This window comes from Misgurnus anguillicaudatus, chromosome 23, assembly GCF_027580225.2.
Source record: "Misgurnus anguillicaudatus chromosome 23, ASM2758022v2, whole genome shotgun sequence".
Lineage (NCBI taxonomy): Eukaryota > Metazoa > Chordata > Actinopteri > Cypriniformes > Cobitidae > Misgurnus > Misgurnus anguillicaudatus.
The window spans coordinates 2279081-2300382 of NC_073359.2; the positions used below are offsets into that span (position 1 = coordinate 2279081).

The 21302-nt window shown below is 35.8% G+C and overlaps 1 protein-coding gene across 1 annotated transcript in view; it reads left to right on the plus strand.

Annotated features, from left to right (window-relative positions):
• The window catches only part of LOC129452787 (semaphorin-3D), a 74410-nt gene that overhangs the window by 42563 nt on the left and 10545 nt on the right, over positions 1-21302 (plus strand). The window contains exons 3-11 of the mRNA XM_055216812.2: positions 10730-10890; positions 13970-14032; positions 14336-14455; positions 14579-14672; positions 17637-17765; positions 18094-18236; positions 18511-18625; positions 20179-20248; positions 20632-20776. Of these exons, the coding sequence (XP_055072787.2) occupies positions 10730-10890; positions 13970-14032; positions 14336-14455; positions 14579-14672; positions 17637-17765; positions 18094-18236; positions 18511-18625; positions 20179-20248; positions 20632-20776 (1040 nt within the window). The remainder of the gene's footprint in view (positions 1-10729; positions 10891-13969; positions 14033-14335; positions 14456-14578; positions 14673-17636; positions 17766-18093; positions 18237-18510; positions 18626-20178; positions 20249-20631; positions 20777-21302) is intronic.

Sequence of the window (21302 nt, forward strand, 5' to 3'; positions counted from 1 at the left end):
ATGCAAGCTAAAAGTTTAGTGTAACCGCGACTTTAGGCGATGAGAGCTGAGGAGCCATCAAATTCAAAAAGTTTTTAAATTAAAAATATTGTACAATTGTACATAAAGCGACTCTTCCCTAGTAAAGTGTACCAAGAAATCTATTCTGTGGGTATTTTGTAGGCTCTCTTTTACACTTAATTCATTCAATCCTTACCGAAGAACTTAACTCGTAAGCTACTTAAAAGTCATCACTTTTCGAAAGTAGCACTGTTTAACTTGAGATCAGATCAACAGCGTATACTAAAGCCCTGAAGTCAATTCCCCAAAGACCTGTTCTTACAGGACGAAACCCGATCACAGGAACGTTTGCACCTCCAATGTTTCTCGTGATCACTCTGAACAAACAGATGGAAATGGTCTGGCAGCGAGACTTGGATGCATCTTGGCATTGATAAACAGTAAAAGGATGTACCTCGGCCACCCGATACAAAGTCAAAACAAACACGGCGCTCGTTCTCACAGTTCACGCCGTTCACACTCTGACATGTTTGCATATCGTTTTGAAGGACCTCCCATCCACTTACATTCGGAAAACTGTAATTGTTTCATTTAACCAATACAAACACTTTATGGGAATCAGATATTTTAATCAAGACATTGGCCTGCTAAGACGACCTCAGTTTTTACTACCGTATATTTGTGGTAGTTTGGCCCAAGTGTAGAGACATAAATAAACATGCTCATAAAAAATGAAGTCATCATTATTACAGCCTTTTAGGAGTCATCACATTAAGGTTGTTGTTGTGTGAATTTGAGATTTCGCGAGGTAGACGTATAAGTCTGGTCCAAACTACAGTGAAGGCAGCTTTCCTAAAACCACAAAATCCAGATGTGATTTGAAAGACATCCTAGCACATATTTCACAGGTCAGGAACGTTCAGTCTCGAAAGCAAAGCTCTGTTCAGAACCAAACGAGCTGATTTTCTGTGTATTGCATACGTAGACATCTGTTTTAAAGGGATAGTTCATCCAAAAGCAAATTTTGTCATTATTTATGACCCTGAACCACAAAACCATTCTTAAGTAGCGTGGGTATATTTGTAGCAAAAGCCAAAAATACGTTTTGTGGGTCAATATTATATTCCAAAAATCATAGGATATTAAGTAAAGATCATGTGCATTTCCTACAGAACCGATCACTTCCATAGTGTTTGTTTTTCCTACCATGGAAGTCAATGGGGTTACAGACTTTCATCAAAATAACTTCCTTTGTGTTCATAAAAAAAAATAATTTATACAGATTTCAAACCACATGAGACGATTTAAATTTTTGAGTGAACTATCCTTTTAAAGGTGCCATTTATATAGGACACATTTTTACATTTAAACTAAAATGCAAAGGTTTCTGCCAGTTGATTTATTGATTTCAATAGAGATTGACACGTTAGAAAATGAACAATGTTCTCCAAAAAAAAAAAAAAACATAAATATCAACAAAGGCTCATCAGAAAAATATACCTGCGGAAACATTATTGTAAAATGCAAAATACTCAACTGGACCAACACAATCTCAAGAGAAGTTGTGGTATAGTCACAAAATATTTGATTAATTTATTCGTGTTCATGGAACTGATTTTCCGCTTTTCTCTTGCCATTTAGCACGATTGTCTTTTTCGTGTCACTCAGCACAAATTTCTATAAACATTTTCGTGTCCGTAGAACGACTTTCTTTTTCCTGTCATTTTATATTTTGTTTTCTCATTGTTTTTTCCTATTTTTAAATCATAACCTTTGGGGTTGGGGTTAGATTTGAGGTTTGGATGTAATTTTATGCATTGTTTTCTACTGGTTTTTCTTCAGATTTTAAAATGATTGTCACTTGGGGTTAAAGTTGGTGTTTGGGTTAAGATATCTGAAATGTAACAGAAAGTCGTTCCAACCCTATGCGACAATTGTAAAAAAATAGGAAAAAACAATGAGAAAACAATACATAAAATTATACGAAAAAAGTTTATAAACTATTTATAGAAATTTGTGCTGAATTTCTTAACACGAAAAAATATTAGCGGAAAATACCACGACTTGCCTTGTGATTGGGTTACCTATACGTAAATATCACTGCAGTTTCCAACTAAAATTTATGTTAGAGGACATAAAAAACATCATTATTTTGTGTATTTGTTATAGTATTATGTGTTTGCGAGGTTTATGGTTTAAAACAGTGGTTTTCAAACTGGGGGCCCGAGATGGTGCCAGGGGGGCCCCAGTTTTATGACATTTTATAAAATACATTCATTTATCGTGAATTCTGAGTAATTAAACCTAAAAATAATAAGCCAACTAACCAACAGCACTACTAGGTAAATTTTATATATTTTGTTTAATTAAAATATTAAAAATATTTTGGGGGTCGCGAAAAAATGCACTGTACACAAGGGGGGCCGCACGTTGGTTTAAAAAACACATTATTTTCCACATATCGTACATTTTTGTAGCTCCAGATTTCACTCTTTTCCTGAAATGCACGGATTTGAAAAGCTCTGTGTCCCCGATTAACCAGCTAATCTGTTCGTTGTGATTGGCCTGAATACCTCTGATGTCGGAAATGTGACGCTCCTTACCATGTTTGAAAGATTTGATTGCTAACAGCAGTTAGCTTACAGGCTAAGTCAAAAGCGGGAGGAATTATGATAATATCGGTCTTTACTAAATCACCAATCCGGAAGTAAAATGTTGCCTACAATCTGTGTGTTTGTTGTAGTCCAAGAAAAAAGATTTACGTTGAAGACACTCACTTGCATCATCGTTTACTTTTGGATTTGTACTGTTTGCATATCGTTAACATGTACTAACACACACCTACACATAAAAGGAAATGTAAAATCGTGAATCGGACATTAGGTGCTCTTTAATGTTTTTCATACACAGTTATGATCAGAGGAGCAGATTTTTGGAAGAATAGACTTGTTTTCACAGCTCCTTGCACAATATTATGATCTCAAAACTATAAAGTGCATGATTTGTAAACGAACATGTTTTGCATCACTTAACCAGCTCCATATGTTTAGCTTTTGGGGTTTAGAAAGCTTACTCGCTCAACTGGTACAAAATTGTACTTGCAATACGGTTGGGGGATTATTTTTAATTTAACAAATACTATTTTTCCCTAAGCTTGCTGAATGCATTGTGGGACTATACGCACTATATGTAATGTTGTCTTGTCTTTCTTTCCTTTTTGGATCAGTGCTTGCATTGCTGCACCTTAAAATTGTGCCAAGGTACAGTAGGAAGCACACTTTTGTTGTTGTGTGTTCCCTACAGCACACGTTAATTAAATTGTTATTACAGTTCACGAGTCAAGTTTTATTAACTTCATATGGAGTGTTTGAGTCATTACAGATGGGACAAAAGCGAAGCCAGAACAACGAGAATCAACAAGAATATAGAAAATATATTGTAGGACCTCAGAGAAGAATCTGTTTAATATTTATATTTAGGAAAATTGCTTGATGGCAAATGTTTTTTTATCCTATCCTATCCTGGTTTGCTGATTCTGTTCATGGAAGTCTTTTGTCTGAAAGATGCCTGAGAAGTCTGTCTTGGATTAGCTGCACGGCAGGCCAACAGATGTAAGTCTGCGTGCTGTTGGAAAGATTGATGTTGGTTAGTGTAGACACGCATCTCTTGCCTCAGCAGATGGGAAAGATCTTCATGTCCAGGTTTACCTACATGTTGATGTTGATATCGTCCAGTGGTTTGCTTACTCAAGTGTTGGTGAGCAGATGCAGATGACGGTCGGGGGATTTTTCTTGATGGAGATTTCTTCCCCGTGCGTCTGGAAGTTTTGCGCTGCCAGGGTGCCAACACAAACCCAGCATTCCTGTCAATCAAGATTTGCGTCCAATTACAGGCCACCGGTGCGATCAACGCTTGATGAAATCTGAGATAAGAACGGATGTGACTCCCCACTGAAAGATGAGTGAAAGTGTCAGCGACCTCAACCAACAATCCCTCATCTAACTAATCACCATTCACTATAATGACTATTAAACCTCACTGAGTCAAAGATCTGTCTCTTTCTTTCTTTCTTTCTTTCTTTCTTTCTTTCTTTCTTTCTTTCTTTCTTTCTTTCTTTCTTTCTTTCTTTCTTTCTTTCTTTCTTTCTTTCATTCTTTCTTTCTTTCTTTCTTTCTCTTTCTTTCTTTCTTTCCTTCTGTCTTTTTTCTATCTGTCTGTCTGTCCGTCCATCCGCCCATTCGTCCATGTCTGTCTGTTTCTCCCTTCCTTTTTTCTTTCTTTGTTTCTTTCCTTCTTTCTTTCTTCCTTTTTTTCTTTCTCTGTGCGTCTGTGTGTCTGTCTGTTTTTCTTTCTTCCTTTCCCTTATATATCTGTCTTTTTTCTGTCTGTCTGTCCATCTATCTCTGTTTGTCTGTCTGTGTCTATTTCTTTCTGTATTTCTTTCTTAATTTTTCTATCAATCTGTCTGTATTTGTTTTTTCTTTCTTTCTTGTATTTGTCTGTCTTTTTTCTATCTATCTATCTATCTATCTATCTATCTATCTATCTATCTATCTATCTATCTATCTATCTATCTATCTATCTATCTATCTATCTATCTATCTATCTATCTATCTCTGTTTGTCGGTGTGTGTCTATTTCTTTCTTTCTTTCTTTCTTTCTTTCTTTCTTTCTTTCTTTCTTTCTTTCTTTCGTTCGTTCGTTAGTTCGTTCGTTCTTTGTTCGTTCGTTCGTTCGTTCGTTCGTACGTACGTATGTACGTCTGTCTGTCTGTCTGTCTGTTTGTTCTTTATTTCTTTCGTCCTTTCTTTTATCTATCTATCTATCTATCTATCTATCTATCTATCTATCTATCTATCTATCTATCTATCTATCTATCTATCTATCTATCTATCTATCTATCTATCTATCTATCTATCTATCTATCTATCTATCTCTGTTTGTCGGTGTGTGTCTATTTCTTTCTTTCTTTCTTTCTTTCTTTCTTTCTTTCTTTCTTTCTTTCTTTCTTTCTTTCTTTCTTTCTTTCTTTCTTTCTTTCGTTCGTTCGTTTGTTCGTTCGTTCTTCCGTTCGTTCGTTCGTTCGTTCGTTCGTTCGATAGATAGATAGATAGATAGATAGATAGATAGATAGATAGATAGATAGATAGATAGATAGATAGATAGATAGATATGTCTGTCTTTTTTCTATCTGTCTGTCTGTCTGTCCGTCTGTTTGTCTGTGTGTGTGTATTTCTTTCTTTCTTTCTTTCTTACTAGTGGTATTTCTTTCTTTCTTTTTATATCAATCTGTCTGTGTCTCCCTTCTTTCTTTATTTATTTCTTTGTCTGTCTATCTGTATTTTTTTCTTCATTTCTTTTATATATCCGTCTTTTTTCAGTCTGTCTGTCCATCCATCATCCATCTATCTATCTCTGTTTGTATGTCTGTGCTTCTGTGTTTCTTTCTTTCTTTTTTTTATCAATCTGTTTGTATTTATTTTTTTCTTTCTTTTTTATGTTTATGTCTGTCTTTTATTTATCTATCTGTCTGTCTGTCTGTCTGTCCGTCCGTCCACATCTTCCTTTTTTCTTTCCTTCATTCTTTTTTGTATATATCTGGTATCTATTTGTCTGTCTGTCTTTCTGTCTGTCTGGCTGTCTGTCTGTCCGTCAATGTCTGTCTGTGTCTTCCTTTTTTCTTTCTTTTTTGTATATGTCTGGTTTCTATTTACCTGTCTGTCTGTCTGTCTGTTTGTCCATCCATCGATCCATCCATCCGTCTGTCTGTCTGTGTCTTTCATTCTTTCTTTCTGTATGTTTTTCTTTCTTTCTTGTATATGTCTGGTATCTATCTACCTACCTATCTATCCATCCATCTATCCGTCTGTCTGTCTGTCTCTTTCTTTCTTTCTTTCTTTCTTTCTTTCTTTCTTTCTTTCTTTACATTACTGCTCAGTAACATACAGATTGGACATCACAATAGTCTGATTAAAATCTTTCATGCATCCAGAGTCCCACAGCAGATCTTGTAAAGTTACTGAGCTGTCTCAAACAAGCAGCATCTGTGCTCCAATGCAGACACTCCCCTTAATTTCCCAGCATCGCCCTTCTGTGATTTTCACCCGTCACTCTTCATTTCCATTGACCTCTGACCTCCTTTGATAAGCATGGGATTGTTACAGGTGTTTGGCGAAGCTCCAGTGTAGATCACGAACGGTTTGCGTCAAACACCAGAACTCTCACGTTAATGATCTCTCAGCGCTGTGAACTCGCCATTGACCACTCCAAACACGCCAGGAATAAACAACTCTGGACTTCATTTTTAGGATTAAGTTCTGAGTAATAGTGGATTTGTGAAGATGGGTTCATTAAAGAGGGCATGTTTGGAAATAAAAGCTCAGCGGTAAATTGAATTCTGGGTGGGCTAATCCATTTTAGAACCTAATCCACGAGTTTTGGTGCGCAAGCGAGATGTGAGCTCTGACCCTTTAAATCTTTCAGCAGCTTGGCTTTTGAAACACTTAATACTTATACTGAATAAAAAAGACCTGTAGTCACATAGCTGATGAATGGAAAGTCTACTGAAGTGTGACATTGGATGAAGACCAAACCAAAAAGTTTCTAAAGTTTTACTCTAATTGGTGTCCCATATCTTTATTTAGAGGCGATTATCAAATCTGTGTAAATTCAAACTTGATCTTATGGGAATTCTTTATGAGTTGGCTAATTTGTACGTAATCATTCATACATAAACATTTTTACAAATTACTCTGTAAAGTTGCGTTTTAAGTCCTATTTTGTACCATTTGCATGAGTTCACGGGTGCCCATTCTTCTTGAAATTCCTAAATAATTAAATGTCAAAAATAGTTGATGTTGAAGTTAAACATTTATGGATGAAACAAAACAATATTGTCTTCAATTTTAAACACTATTTATTTGTTGCTCTTGGTTTGGGTGATGCAATACCCCTGGACGCAAATAGCTAAACAACAAGCAGCTTATTAAACTTCATAAAAAGTAACAATGAACAGCATTACGTTATATTGTCATTTCTAATGAGCACATTTTGACTTTGAACATTTATTGAATTGAACATGTTACAAAATACAGTACAAGGGCTCTTTGTATGATAATCTTTGATGTATTCCAGCTAGACCAGATGTTTTATGTCAGTCTTCATCAACATCTTACAGACCTTATTTGAATAAATATGTACATTAGCATGTTGCATGTTTGGTTTCTATGTATGATGTTTATAAACCACATGTTCAGTTATGACTTGTAATAGTTTATTCTGATTGGTCAGTTGTGACATTTGGCATGGTCCCTGGAGGTTTATCATTCAAGGTTTAGTTTGCAATAACAACCCATCATCTCTTACTAGCTGTTTAAATCATCACATTATGTGTAGATGTCGAAAATGTTTGGATCTTGTGGGGTTGGGACACAATAAATGAAACCATTTCCTCTAGGACTCTCGCTAAGTCTCGTAAAGTCAATACAACTTAAGACGTGGATAACCGGAGTATTAGGTTTTGTGCAATCATAACATTTGATATGAGCTATACAATGTTTTGGCAACTTAGTGCAACAAAAGCCAGGAACAATTTGTCCTATCATGCTGATAAGGGACCCGATGGACAGGGTGGAGCGAGAACCAGATGTGTCTTTGCAAGAGATGCGAGGAAAGGAACCTTCTGTGGCCATGCTTGTTTTCAAACCTGAGTAATGAAAATGTAAAGGATGTGTTAAGGATGTGGGTGGGATGGGATTTTCCTTAGAAATCCAGATAAAACGACAGTGTGGGAAACATTTCTGATCCAGCGCATGACACGCGAACAACACAAGCTAGACTTTTTAATGATATGATCTCACTGAAATGTTTCTTTTGGCGATTCTGAAAATCATGCATGTCTAGCCAGATGGTGTCATGGAAAGGGAAACGCTTATCGGAGAGTTTCACACATCTGAATGTGAATGTTAATGATCATAAAATCTTTAAAAGTGTACTGAATTCAGATTATCTCAGTAGGTGTTCTGAGAATCATTCAGTTTAAAAAATGATGCATGAGCGATACTAAAATGGACCAAAGTCCAGTTTTTTCCTAACTTGCAAACCATTGCGATATTTCGATATGCCCATTTTGCTTTATTCTAATCTTTTTCAATATATCTTGCTGAATGAAAGCCGAAAGCACAATGATTTCAGCAGGTGCCATGATTTGTTTATTGGCCTTTGTGCTAATTGAGTTTCATGATGGATAACATCAACATGCCCCAATTAAAGGATTTATTTTGTTGGTAAGAAATCACTTTTGTCATGTAAAGAATTCCTTTAATCTTATACAATGTGGAGCTTTAATGGACGATGGATGTTAAGGCACATTGAAACAGGAAGACATGTGAAATGTAATCCGGCAAAGAGTTTGTATTACATTAATCACTAATCCTAATTGCATTCATGTTAATTACATACAGAAGTTCAGTAATTAACTCAATGGATTGTAATGAATCTCATTCAAAGAGGTTTTTCTTTTGTAATGAATTAAACATTTAAAGCATGACCCCAGGATAAAGATCAAACTCATGCGTTTTTTTCCCTTTAGCTAGTGAAAGGCATGCAAAAGAGACAGATGCACAATAACAGATGTAAGGCAATAATTCACCAAAAATTTACATTTTCTATGAGAAAATATTGAAATCATTTACACTCTAGACAGTCTTTTTTGTCTAATTATAAATACAGAAAAGTTTTGTTTACATAAGTATTATTCAAATAAATATTACAGTAATAAATTGTAATTTAATGAAATTGAAATTAAAAACGTAACTTTTTTGGGGAATATTGTGACATTTCACTTATGTGTGAGCTTCATTATATTTTAGAAATTAACTCAATCTCTTCCCCTCCTTAAAACGATCTCTCTTTACTTCACAGGGAACGGCGAGAGGGCCGAAAAAACTGATTCAAGTCCAGCCAAACTTTTTTCTCATTTTATTAATATGTTTGTTTTTGCTTTTTGGCCCTGTGAATTTTAAAAAGTTAAAATTAAATTTAATGAAATATCATTTGTAATTATGAATTTAAGTCAAGACAAGATGTAGGGTTACATTAAATGTAATAGTTAAAATATAAATAAATAAATCACAAATATATTTATAATTAAACATGTTTACAATTTTATATATATAAAAAACATTTCATTCTATCTATATTTTTTCCTCTGCTTATAAACTCTTGAATATGGATATTTTTCTTCAAAAATATTTTTTAAGCAAAAAGCTGACATAAATGCATTTTTATGAAGAAATTTTGTTAGAGATCAGATTTAGAATGATTATCAAAACATACAGAGTTTAAAATTAGTTAAAACTTTTGCTTCAGTTTTTTTATAAATTGGGTAAGGGTAAACTAGTGGACAATACCGGTATTACAGATTAACATAAAAATTAATCAGGAACACGTTTTTTTAATGCAAATGTTTTCTTTTAATTTACGAGATAACTTGTCAATGGCGGAGAAGAGTTAAATATAATAATAATAATAATAATTTTACATAATAGTACATTTCATTGATAATTTTTGCTTGCTTTTCATGTAATTTTCAAACAAATTTTAAAACGACATTGCACGGTTAATTTTGTTTAAGCAATAAATAAACATTGACTGAGTTATTAAAATACTAAATGTCAGAATTTTTCTGCTTAATAAAAAACTGTGAATCATTAAAACATCACCTAGATGTGAGCAGCTGGAGAGATTGTGTGACACAAATGTGCTCTCTAGTCCTTGTGCCCTAGACCTCGCTTTTATTAGTACCAGCCAGGGCAGGGCTAAGCGTGAGGCAAAGAAAACATCTGTCAGAGTTTATTATGAACCCATCGTGCCCGACACCTCCAAAAATTTGCTTAAGTTAAATTGCTTGTCGACATATAATCACACACTTTTCTGCTTTGCCTGCGAATATGTATGTCAGAGAGATTTCCCCTTGGAATTGTGGGTAACACTTGAGTGCCGCTGTCAAGAAACAGCGTTTAAGGTTAATTAGCTCTTATTCTGAAAGTTGTTTTATTGCCTTTTACAAATCATGAGAAAAAAATGAGGGGAATGATATTCAATTTCTTGGATACGAGCATGCCTCAGTATGTTTACACAAGTATTGCATTTTTTGATGCAATTAAAACTATTTTGACTCGCATAGGCATAGAGTTAAAAGGGTTTTAAATGTTGCAGAAGTTTAAAGGTGCTGTGTGTAAATTTTAGCGGCATCTAGTGGTGAGGTTGAGAGAGAGTCCTCTGCTTATCCCTCGCTTTTGAAACGCAACGAGAAGCTACGGTAGCCGCCACCAGAAAACATGTCATTGTTGGAGACAACTTAGTAAAAAAAGTTTGTCCGTTAAGGGCTTCTGTAGAAAAATGGCGGCATAAAATGGCGACTTCCACGTAAGGGGACCCTCTGTGTAGATAAAAACGTCTCATTCTAAGGTAATAAAAACATAACGGTTCATTATGAAAGGTCTTTATACACCCCTGATAATATGGTTTTGTATATTATTTTGCATTTCTGTCAAGAGATCCTTCTAAAAATTACACACTGCACCTTTAATACTAATACTAGATGCTTGCCATATAACAACAACTTTAACTGGATCCATTGTGCATCAGTTGAATGTGCCAAAATGTCTCACAGGAAAGTATTAAAGTTTTATCTGTTTCCTTAAAGCAATCTGTTCTTCTTTGACAGAACTGAGGTCGAGGAACAGCTCGGCTGTGTTTTGGGATGGCGGAGAAGGTGGAGCGTACCAGGCTTTACTGCTGGATGAAGATCGCGGATGGCTGCTGGTTGGAGGCAAAGACCACATCTACATGTTGAATTCTGACAGTCTCACCCAACCGGCACGCAAGGTCAGAAAGCGCAAACCATCACCTTAATTTGTCAGCATAATATGAACAAATTTCCCATTTTCATCATAATGGCCTTTGTAAGGTCAAAGGTTAAATAAACTCTTTAAATGCATCTGTCGACTGCTGTTGATTACCATTGTTAATAATGATGATTCAGTTTTTAATAAAACATATGGCCATCTTGTATGCAAAGTTTTGCAATAGTGCACATGCATTGTATTTGTTTTTATACATTTACGCATTTGGCATCCAAAGTGCTAGTGCATTCAAGCTACACATACATGTGTTTTCATTGGGATTGAACCTATGACATTTCTAAGTGAGCTTCAGAAGTCCATCATCACATTAAGCATACTTCATAATCCTATAGACGTACATGCATTTGATTTCACATGTGAAATATTTCAAGCTGGCTTGTGTAAATGATGACATCATCCATGAGGTCACTTCACATGCGTGATCTTCATTAAGAAATCAAGCAGTCAGATTGTTGATACAATTATATTAATACAGTGTGCTGATTGTGATGATCAGGTCAATACCTGCACACAGTTTCCATGTGGAAACCATCACAATTTGTAAGGCATGTCGTTGCTTGACTAATTATATGAACACACATGATGAACAGATGAGGATGTCAGTCTGCGTACATTTTTTAAAGGAACATTAATGTGATGTATAAATATTCAAGAGTCAGTCTAGTTATTCAGCTCAATTTATTTAGGTGTAGTTAGGCAATGAAATTGTTAAAGTATAACTTTGCCCCAAAAATGAAAATTTACTGATTATTTACTCTTCTAGGTTTCTATTTCTTTCTTCACGTGAACATACTATAATAAAAAATATCCTGGCTCTACCTTGCTTTATAAAGGGATTTAAAGCTTCAAAAAGTGGTACTATTTATCATAAAAGTAGTTCATATAACTTCAGTGGGTTTATATAATTAAAAATTATCACATTTTAAGATTTTAGTGATAGTTATGACACATATGTTATGTAAACAGACAATAAACAGGTCTACATTTAAAAATGGCAGCATTCGAAATCTCATTCATTCTCATGTGTATAATGACAAGTCGCCATTTGTGTCATGACGAAACACACAGCCTTATCGCAATTGTATTGTGATGATTTCGGATCACCGCAATGATTGCGCATCTCTTTAAAAACACAAGGGGGAGCTGCAGCGCCTGTATAAATGTGACAGTATCAGATTACTTTCAAAAATGTGTTATGTGTAGAAATATTTACTGCCAAACCTTGCTGTAAAGCTGTAAAATGTATGAAAATTAAATGTCAAAGGAATAAACAGGCAATTCATCTTCATAATCGTCACAATTTATGAAACAATTAACCGTCAGCCAAATGTCATAATCGTGAAAGCCCTAGTCACGACACATGTGACCTCAAGTTTTTTTCTTTAAATCTTGATTATAGTTAATAATGACCCTTAAAGGGACAGTTCACCATAAAATTTAAATTCTGTCATCATCAACAGATCTGGGGCACCATTCACTTGCATCGTATTTTTTTATCCTACTATGAAAGTCAGTGGTGCCCCAGATTTGCTTGGTTATAAAAAATGTCAAAGTATAATCGTTTTGTGGTTTGAAACAACTTTAGGGTGAGTAAATGATGAATTTTCATTTTTTTTACTCTTTCGCCGCCAGCATTTTAAGAAAAAGTTGCCAGCCAGTGCCAGCATTTGTATGATTTTCACAAAAGTTTAATGCCTTCCAGAAAATGTTCTTCTTTAAATATATAAACAAACAATATATCAAATGAAAGAACAGACCGTCTGCTTTCAACCAACAACAAAAAAACATTTCATCATACCTTCATTAGTTCTCTTGTAATCACCTCTCAAATATGGGTAGGTTTCATCAAAAACAAAAAATTTTGAGCAAAAATGCAATTTTTGTGAAGGATTTTTGATAGATATCCCATTCAGCCGATCCTTAAAACATACACTGAGTTTTTACTCTAACTGTGGTTTCCCACCAGCCACGTTTGAGGCGTCAAATTCGCGTGTACCGCGTCTAGTTTGCCGCTTGAACATTTTGAGTTAACTCGCTTTATTCATGCGTGAAATCTGCGCATGAAATATTTTAGTTATCGAGACATTCACGCGGAAATTCACGTCATAAGAGGGGCTTCTGCGACTCCGCTCGCTTCCTGTAATCACGCCACTACTAGGGCAAGCTCCTGATTGGTTAAAAAAGTTCAAAATTTTCAACGCGCGCGTTTCCCACGGCAACACTCAATTCGCGCCATTCGAGTGAACTAGACGTGCGAATGAGACAGAATCGCGTCTACCATGGCACGCTAAACCCCTCATTCGCAATGCATATTCACATTGACTTAACATTGAAATCACTCGCGCTTGATGCCTCAACCCCTGCTGGTTTGAACGCAGAATTACACAGAAGGCGTTACTTCCGGGTTGCATAAGTTGCGGAAGAGCGCCACCCGGTGGATAATAGCCGTATTACGGTAAGCCGGAAATACTTGTCATTGCCAGGAAAGCGTTTTCTCATAATTGATGAGTTAATTTGTCAATGGCGGCGAAAAAGTTAAAAAACCATTTGAGCCAAAAATTTTACTTTTGCCATTATTGACATACATTATTTAGCCATATGACATTTCAAACCCATACACTGTTATTTTTTCCATTAATACATGTTTTTAACTAATCTTTATCACTATAAAAGTGATCCATATGGTATATATCTATAACCTGCTTGAAGGCATACATCTTTGTTAAATGTTATTTACAGATTTGTGCAAACTTCTCAGATGTTCATAAATGTGTTAAAAATGCATTAAGATTCTCATTTTCTCACAAAAAATCTCATATCTCAAAAAATAAAAACAAGCAATTTGTTATTTAGGAACTGAACATATACTGTAAATAGTAAAATTTGACACAATATTTATTTTGAGCTGAATTGTTCCTTTTCATTGCTTTAAAACAAGGAAGCATTCAAGCACACAGCGTTTCTTGCTTTAGAGACGACCCTGATATGCAAAAGTCATTATTGTTATTGTGTTATGCAATGATATTTTATTTTATTTTTAGATTGACTGGCCAGCTGCGCAGGAAAACATTGAACGCTGCAAATACGCTGGAAAGAATTTGTTGGTAAGACACTAAATCTTAAATGGGTACAAAGCTGGGGAGAAAAAGCCTTCATGAACCCAGCTGTTGGTACGAAGCAAGTTTTCTCAGAGACTAAGACAAGAATAAAGCATAAGATTTCATATTTATAGCTCCATGGGGAGATATTTCCATTGTAAGTCTTAAGGGATGGGAAAGTCTTGTTTTTAACATAATTCTCCTCAGCAGTAACATCAGTAGGTGCATTACTGGATGATTTATATTATCTATTATCTCCGATACTCTTTCAACTCACACTTTAAATCACACACTGCATGCATCCCACAGACAGACTGTGCAAACTACGTAAGACTCCTGCAGCCTTTCAACAAAACCCACGTGTATGTATGTGGGACCGGCGCGTTTCACCCGCAATGCACCTACGTCGACCTCGGACACAATTTTGAGGTAAGCAGAGAAATATTTAGCACTTACAGGGGACCCAATGCCCCGCTGAGTGTTGTTGACTGTAAAGCTAAACTAACAATGAGCTTAATGGTGCAAGAAGTGTGACCGGTTTCTGTGTTTGAGAAACCAACGTTCCGCCTCCTCAGCCACGCTGTCGAATCCGGACGAGGAAAATGTCCTTTCAGTCCGCAAGAACCCTTTACCGCACAACTGTCAGGTGAGTTTAGTGAACCTATATTACAAGGAGTCAAATCCCAAAGCATGGTCAAACACTATAAACATGCAACGGTACCCCAAGGATGTCGAATTAGTAACTTTATTGCTTTTAATGTGAAACCACTAGCGTAAAAGCTGGATCATTTGGTCTTGTTCTGAAAGCATAAATATTTATAAAACATGCAAAGAAATAAATGCGACTTTATTTGATACACAAGTCAAATACCTGAATGCAAAGAAGTACTTTGCATGTCATCAGGTGACGCTAAAGGGGATTACCATGAATGTTAAAATGCGACACCTATTGGCATCTTCATAGTGAATCAGATTGCACATTAAAAAATTATGCTAATGTGTTAAAAAGTGACACCCAGGGGTACCGTTGACATCTTCATAGAGACCCTACATTGCTTTTTGATGAAGAAAAAAAAGTATAAGAAGGTACAAAAGTTGTCATTGGGGCGGTACTAGGGATGCACGATATATCGGCCGACATATCGTTATCGGCCGATAACTGCTTATTTTTAATATTATCGGTTATCGGTCTGATAGCAAAATTAGGCAGATAAATGAAAGTCGATAAATGATGTATTATTTTGGTTTGTTGAACCACTTCACTTGCTCATTGCTGGCCATGTGTAGTTTTGATTGGTGCTTCCTGTGGCATAGCCCGAAGATGACACATTAAAAAGAGCATGCTAGTCTAGCGCAAAGACAAGATGTCCGCGGTCTGGGAGTTTTTCATCGTGAAATTAATATGAATATTTATCGGCCTATATATATCGGTTATCGGCCCCCAAATATAAAGAGTTATCGGTTATCGGTATCGGCCAAAATGTCCATATCGGTGCATCCCTAGGCGGTACCTTTCCAAAAAGTACACTTTTGTACCTAAAAGGTGCATATTGGTACTCAAAGGTACACATTGGCACATTGGTACATGAAAAGCACATATATGTTGCAAAATGGTACATATTAAAACCTCTTTCAGGGGGTTACGTATGTAACTGTTGTTCCCTGAGAAGGGAACGAGACGCTGCGTCTCCCTTGCCACACTTCCTGTGTCCCTGTAACGCAGCCATTTGGCAATATTTCATATAGCGATATACTACCTGTCTCCCGCGTCACCCTGTCTTTGTCGTTAAGCCTCACCATTGGTTGAATTTGATATACACATTTAGACGCATTTACCCCTGGAAGCGTCTCCAAAGTGTCACCGCAGTGACGCAGCGCGAGTTCCCTCGAAAGGGAACTGTAACAATGTATCTTAAAAGGTAACATGATGCTCTCACTTAACTCATTCACCGCCATTGATGAGTTATCTTGTCATTTATGAGTTCATATTTAACTAATAACAATGCCTTTCTGGACGAATTTCAAAGTGAAAGTGTAATACCGCTTTTATCCACCAGATGGCGCCAAAACGAATTTATCAAAAACGGATGTTAAAAAGATTTTAAGATTTATTTTAAATGCCTTTATGTTTGATAGTCATTCTGAGTCTGATCTCTAACATAAATTCCTTTAAAAAAACGCTATTTTTTAAGCTTTTTGCTCAAAATGTTGTATTTTTGAAGAGAAATATCCATATTTCAGTGGTTAAATTAAGTGGAAAAAGTAAATATATAATGAAACGTTTTTTTCCCATTTTGTTTGTTTGTTTGTTTGTTTGTTTATTGTTTGTTTGAAAGCAGAGGGTGTGTTCTTTAATTTGATATATTTTGTATGTTTATATATTTATAGAAAATGATTTTTCCTGCAAGGAATTTTGTGAAAATTTTGTGAAAATCACAAAAATGCAGGTGGGCAACTTTTCTCAAAAAGGCTGGCGGTGAATGAGTTAAAATGTGTCCCCACATTCAGTCCTTGAATTTGAGGGTATTGGACCTGGAAAGTCCTTGAAAGGTATTTGAAGTTAAAGGTGCAGTGTGTAAATTTTAGCGCCATCTAGTGGTGAGGTTACGAATTGCAACCAACGGCTTAGCCCACTGCTCACCCCTCTCTCTCGATATAGAGAAGCTACGGTCATCGTCGGAGACAAAAATGTTGGTCCGTTAAGGGCTTCTATAGAAATGTGTTGGCACAAAATGGCGACTTCCACGTGCATGTAACATAATGATTAATTATTAAAAGGTCTTTATACACCCATGATAATGTAGTTTTGTATATTATATTGCATTTCTGTCAAAAGATCCTTTTAAAAATTACACACTGCACCTTTAACTAAGGTGTGGGAACCCTGCTCTTTAAAACGTAGAGTCCCAGTCCAAATATTTGTACCTTTATTTCTAAGAGTGTTGGAAGTGCAAATGTTTTTAAACACGGGGAACTTTTTCTTACCGTTAACACATCTTAGAGTTTTCCCTTTTGGTAATAACTGAACCCATACTCCCAAAAACATCATTCACCCGTACCGCCCTCAAAAATTACCCATTAGCCCTTCACAGGATGAAATGTGTTCAAAAACTGACCTTTTTTTTTTACAAACGTTCATTTGAATCACCGGTAACATTATAACCCACAACCAGATGTTAGTTATGAATGAGGCAATTTGGCTTTTCCCCCATTCAATGGGTTTGTCTCCCATATTAATCTGTTTCTACCAGACACAAATTACACACTCGATTGAATCTATAAAAATGACTCAGGCGCTATTACGATGTGGTCAGGAAATGAAACCCAGCCACAAATGTTATATTTTAGAAAGTGTATGTTTTATACACCCTAGAGGGTCACTGTACATAAAACATATGGTACACAATTAAAGGCTATTACAGACCTGTTTATGATTTAATGATCCCTTGTGCCGTAGAAATTATTGTAATTTTATATTCACACAAGCTGTGGTAAAAAACGTATTATGATAAAGGTTTTGGAGTCAGAGGGCAGATTCATTACAAATGATGTAGAAAATCATCAGTCATTTTAAGTTACACTGGATCTGTTTTTTGTCATCTTAACACAGGTGGAGATCTGTATGCGGGCACGTCGGTGGACTTCATGGGAACGAATGCCGCCATATTTCGCACGTCTGTGCATAGCAGCAATCAACATTATATACGCACCGAAGCTTACCAGGAACACTGGCTAAACGGTGAGAAGATTAAAAAAAGTCAAATGAAAACATTTGCACTCTTTGTAGGCAGAGAATTGTGTATTTGTATTGCGAAGTTATAAACTAATCATAGTATAATTGATCCTTTATAACTACATTATAATCAGTAAATTTTATTTTGTAATCTATTTATTATAATAAAAAATAACTTTTATTAAGTCAAATATTACATTTCACTAATTCAATATTTCAAGAAATTCAGCATTATAGACGTTTGAATGTCTAATACGTACAAATAATATAACCTATATGATATTGTATGTACTGTAGTGTTAATGCGCGCTTTGTTGTATTTGTCTTTTAACAGAGCCGGAGTTTATAAGATCATATTCAATCCCGGACACACACAGCTTAGATGATGACAAGGTCTACTTCTTCTTTAAAGAGACGGCTGTTGAGTCCAACCAGCTCGACAAACGCGTCTACAGTCGAGTCGCACGCGTCTGCAAGGTGAGCGCCAAGTCACGTCCCATAACCATCCAATAAAAACCATAAATGGATCCAGAAGAGCTTTCGCCTTGAATCAATGCTTCTTTTGTTTGCGTTATGAATGGACATGTATTATCCAGAAGAATGATGTATTTAATAATGGATGAATGAAATGCTTGTTTGAGAGGAGTGACATCTAGCAAATGTATTTGATCTTTAATCTGTATGTCAGTCATCTTTCATTAGACATTTTAGGTGTATGCATTAATATCTTGCATGTTTTTGTGTTTGTCAGAATGATATTGGTGGAAAAAGAAGTTTAATAAATCGCTGGAGCACCTTTCTGAAAGCCAGACTGGTGTGTTCAGTACCAGGATCTGGAGGAATGGACACACACTTTGATGATCTGGGTACGTTTAATATGAAATCACAAATTGATATATGTGACACTGGACTGTCATAAAGATTTTTTTTTTAAATAAATAAGCTTTCTATTGGTTTATGGTTTATTATGATATTGGAAAATATGTGGCTGCGATACAACTACAAAATGTGAAAATCTGGAATCTTAAGCAGGGTTCACACCAGACGCGGTTGAGGCGGCAAGCGCGAGTGATTTACATGTTAAGTAAATGCAAAGAAGCGATTAGGCATCCTGTGGCGTGGATTGAGCGTTTCTGCGGAAAACGCGCAAGTTTAAAAATCTGAATCGCGAATTTCCACATGGATGTCTCGAATTACTAAAATTTCATGTGCAGATTTCATGCGCGAATGAAGCGAGTAAACTCAAATGTTCAAGCGTCCAACTACTCGCGAATAGCGCCTTTTTGCCGCCTCTACCGCGGCTGGTGTGAATGCACCATAAGGGTGCAAAAAAATCTAATTAAAATTTTTCCAAATGAAGTTCTTAGCAACACATTACTAATAAATAATATATTTTTGATATATTTACAGTAGGAAATTTTTCCAAATGAAGTTCTTAGCAACACATTACTAATAAATAATATATTTTTTATATATTTACGATAGGACATTTACAAAATATCTTCATGGACCATTATCTCAATTTAATACCCTAATGATTTGACATAAAAAAATATTTTAGCCCATAAATTGTACAGTTTTTTTGGATTTTGTTACAAATATACCCATGCTAACCTATGACTGGTTTTGACTTATGACTGGTCAAAATGTAATAATTTGCTTTTTTGAAATGGCTTTCTTTTTTGTCTGATGTCACCCCATACTGCAAAAAAAATACATTTCTCTGGACAAAAATATATTTTAAATATATGCTAAATACATTTTGTAAAAAGCAATGTTCAATTGAATATATTTTATATTTTTATATTGAATAGATTTAGTTTTAACCCTTTATATATCAACATATATTTACAAATGTACTTCAAAGGCAGGCAAATCCTATATGGCAAAAATGTATTTTGCCAAAAAATGTATACGACGTTAAAACCGAATCAACCTATTTTAGATGCGTTTGGACTTTATTTAGAGAGTTTATGGCTGAAGCTAAATAAAACTCTCAATCGCAACTCTCAAAAGTCTCATTTCTTAAAGGGACAGCACACCAAAAATTAAAAATATATATATTTTGAACGATTTAGGGCTACATGATGTTGAAGAAAGATGTGATATGCGACACTTTGGTAAATAAGGTGATATAATAATGCTTTAATGTTGTTAAATCAATTTGTATTATTTTTACTCTTTCCCTGCTAGCGTTTTTTTTTTTAAGTTGCCAGTCAGCGCTAGCATTTTTATGATTTTTACATAAAATTTATTTATTTTTTAAATATATTATATATATATTGGTGAAATACATTTTTGTAAACATTCCAAAATTTATTTCAGCAAATATATATTTTTTAAATATTTAAAAATATATTTTGGCCGTATGGGACCAGGCTTTATTATATCCTATCTTTTCCTTTAATTTTCCTTTCAGAGGACATTTTCCTCCTGGAGACCAAAGATCCTCAGAATCCAGTCATCTACGGCGTCTTTTCCACTTCCAGGTAGGTCCATTACCCATAATCTAACCTCATTCCCCATCAATGTCACATTTATTTAAATCATAGTTCCCACTTTATCATCGTCTCCATCCAAAATTACCGATCAGTCACAGTCGGTCACGTCCAGGTTCTCAGACTTTGTTTGCACCAACAACCTAAATCTGATTACCTTCATTTATCCAATATCAGTATACGCCCTAATATCAACAGTCTGGTCACGGGCCGGTCTTCTCCTATCTAAAACGATCCATCTTGGTTCCCCCTCCCAACCAATAGATACCTTGAGGCTATTCAGAAGGTTCAAAGGTCATCAAGCTTGAGGGACTCTGTTATTTTAACCTGACATCAGCCTAATAGACATTTCATTGCGTCTCTGTCTTCAAAAGTTCGGTCTTTAGAGGATCGGCTGTGTGCGTGTACTCGATGGCCTCCATCAGAGCCGCTTTCAACGGGCCGTTCGCACACAAGGAGGGAACCGATTACCGCTGGATGGAGTACAAGGGGAAAATCCCATATCCACGCCCTGGGACGGTGAGTATGCAATAGAAACTTAAAAGTTTAGGGTCACTTGCTTATACTTTATAAAGATTTCTCAATGTTTGAAAATAATAGTAAACAAACTTAGGGTTGGAAATTAAGATATGTATGCGATATCTATCCTAGAGATGGGAACGGATGACCCTCTGATCTCCGGACCCTCGGGGCGATCTGTCTCTGTTTTGGGTGCTTGGTTCTGGTTTGCACATGTGGTGGTGGCACAGCATTGAAACTGTGCTGTAGTGACTCTCGCTGTGCTGTCTCAAGTGGGCTGTAAAACTGTCGTCATGCGCTCCGGGGGTCACGCGTCAGGGCGATGGGTGAAGTGTCTGAAGTATGAGCTTTTAGTGTTGAGTTCAGTCAAGCAGGTCAATCATCGGCTCTGTGAGGTTTGCTCTATTAGATGTCGAGGTCAAAACCACAGAGTCGTACTAAATGACAGCTTAAAGCTTTCAAATGATAGGGTTTGGTGATTAAGTGCGCAGTTCGAGCTCAGATGATGCCATTAAAATGAAGTTAA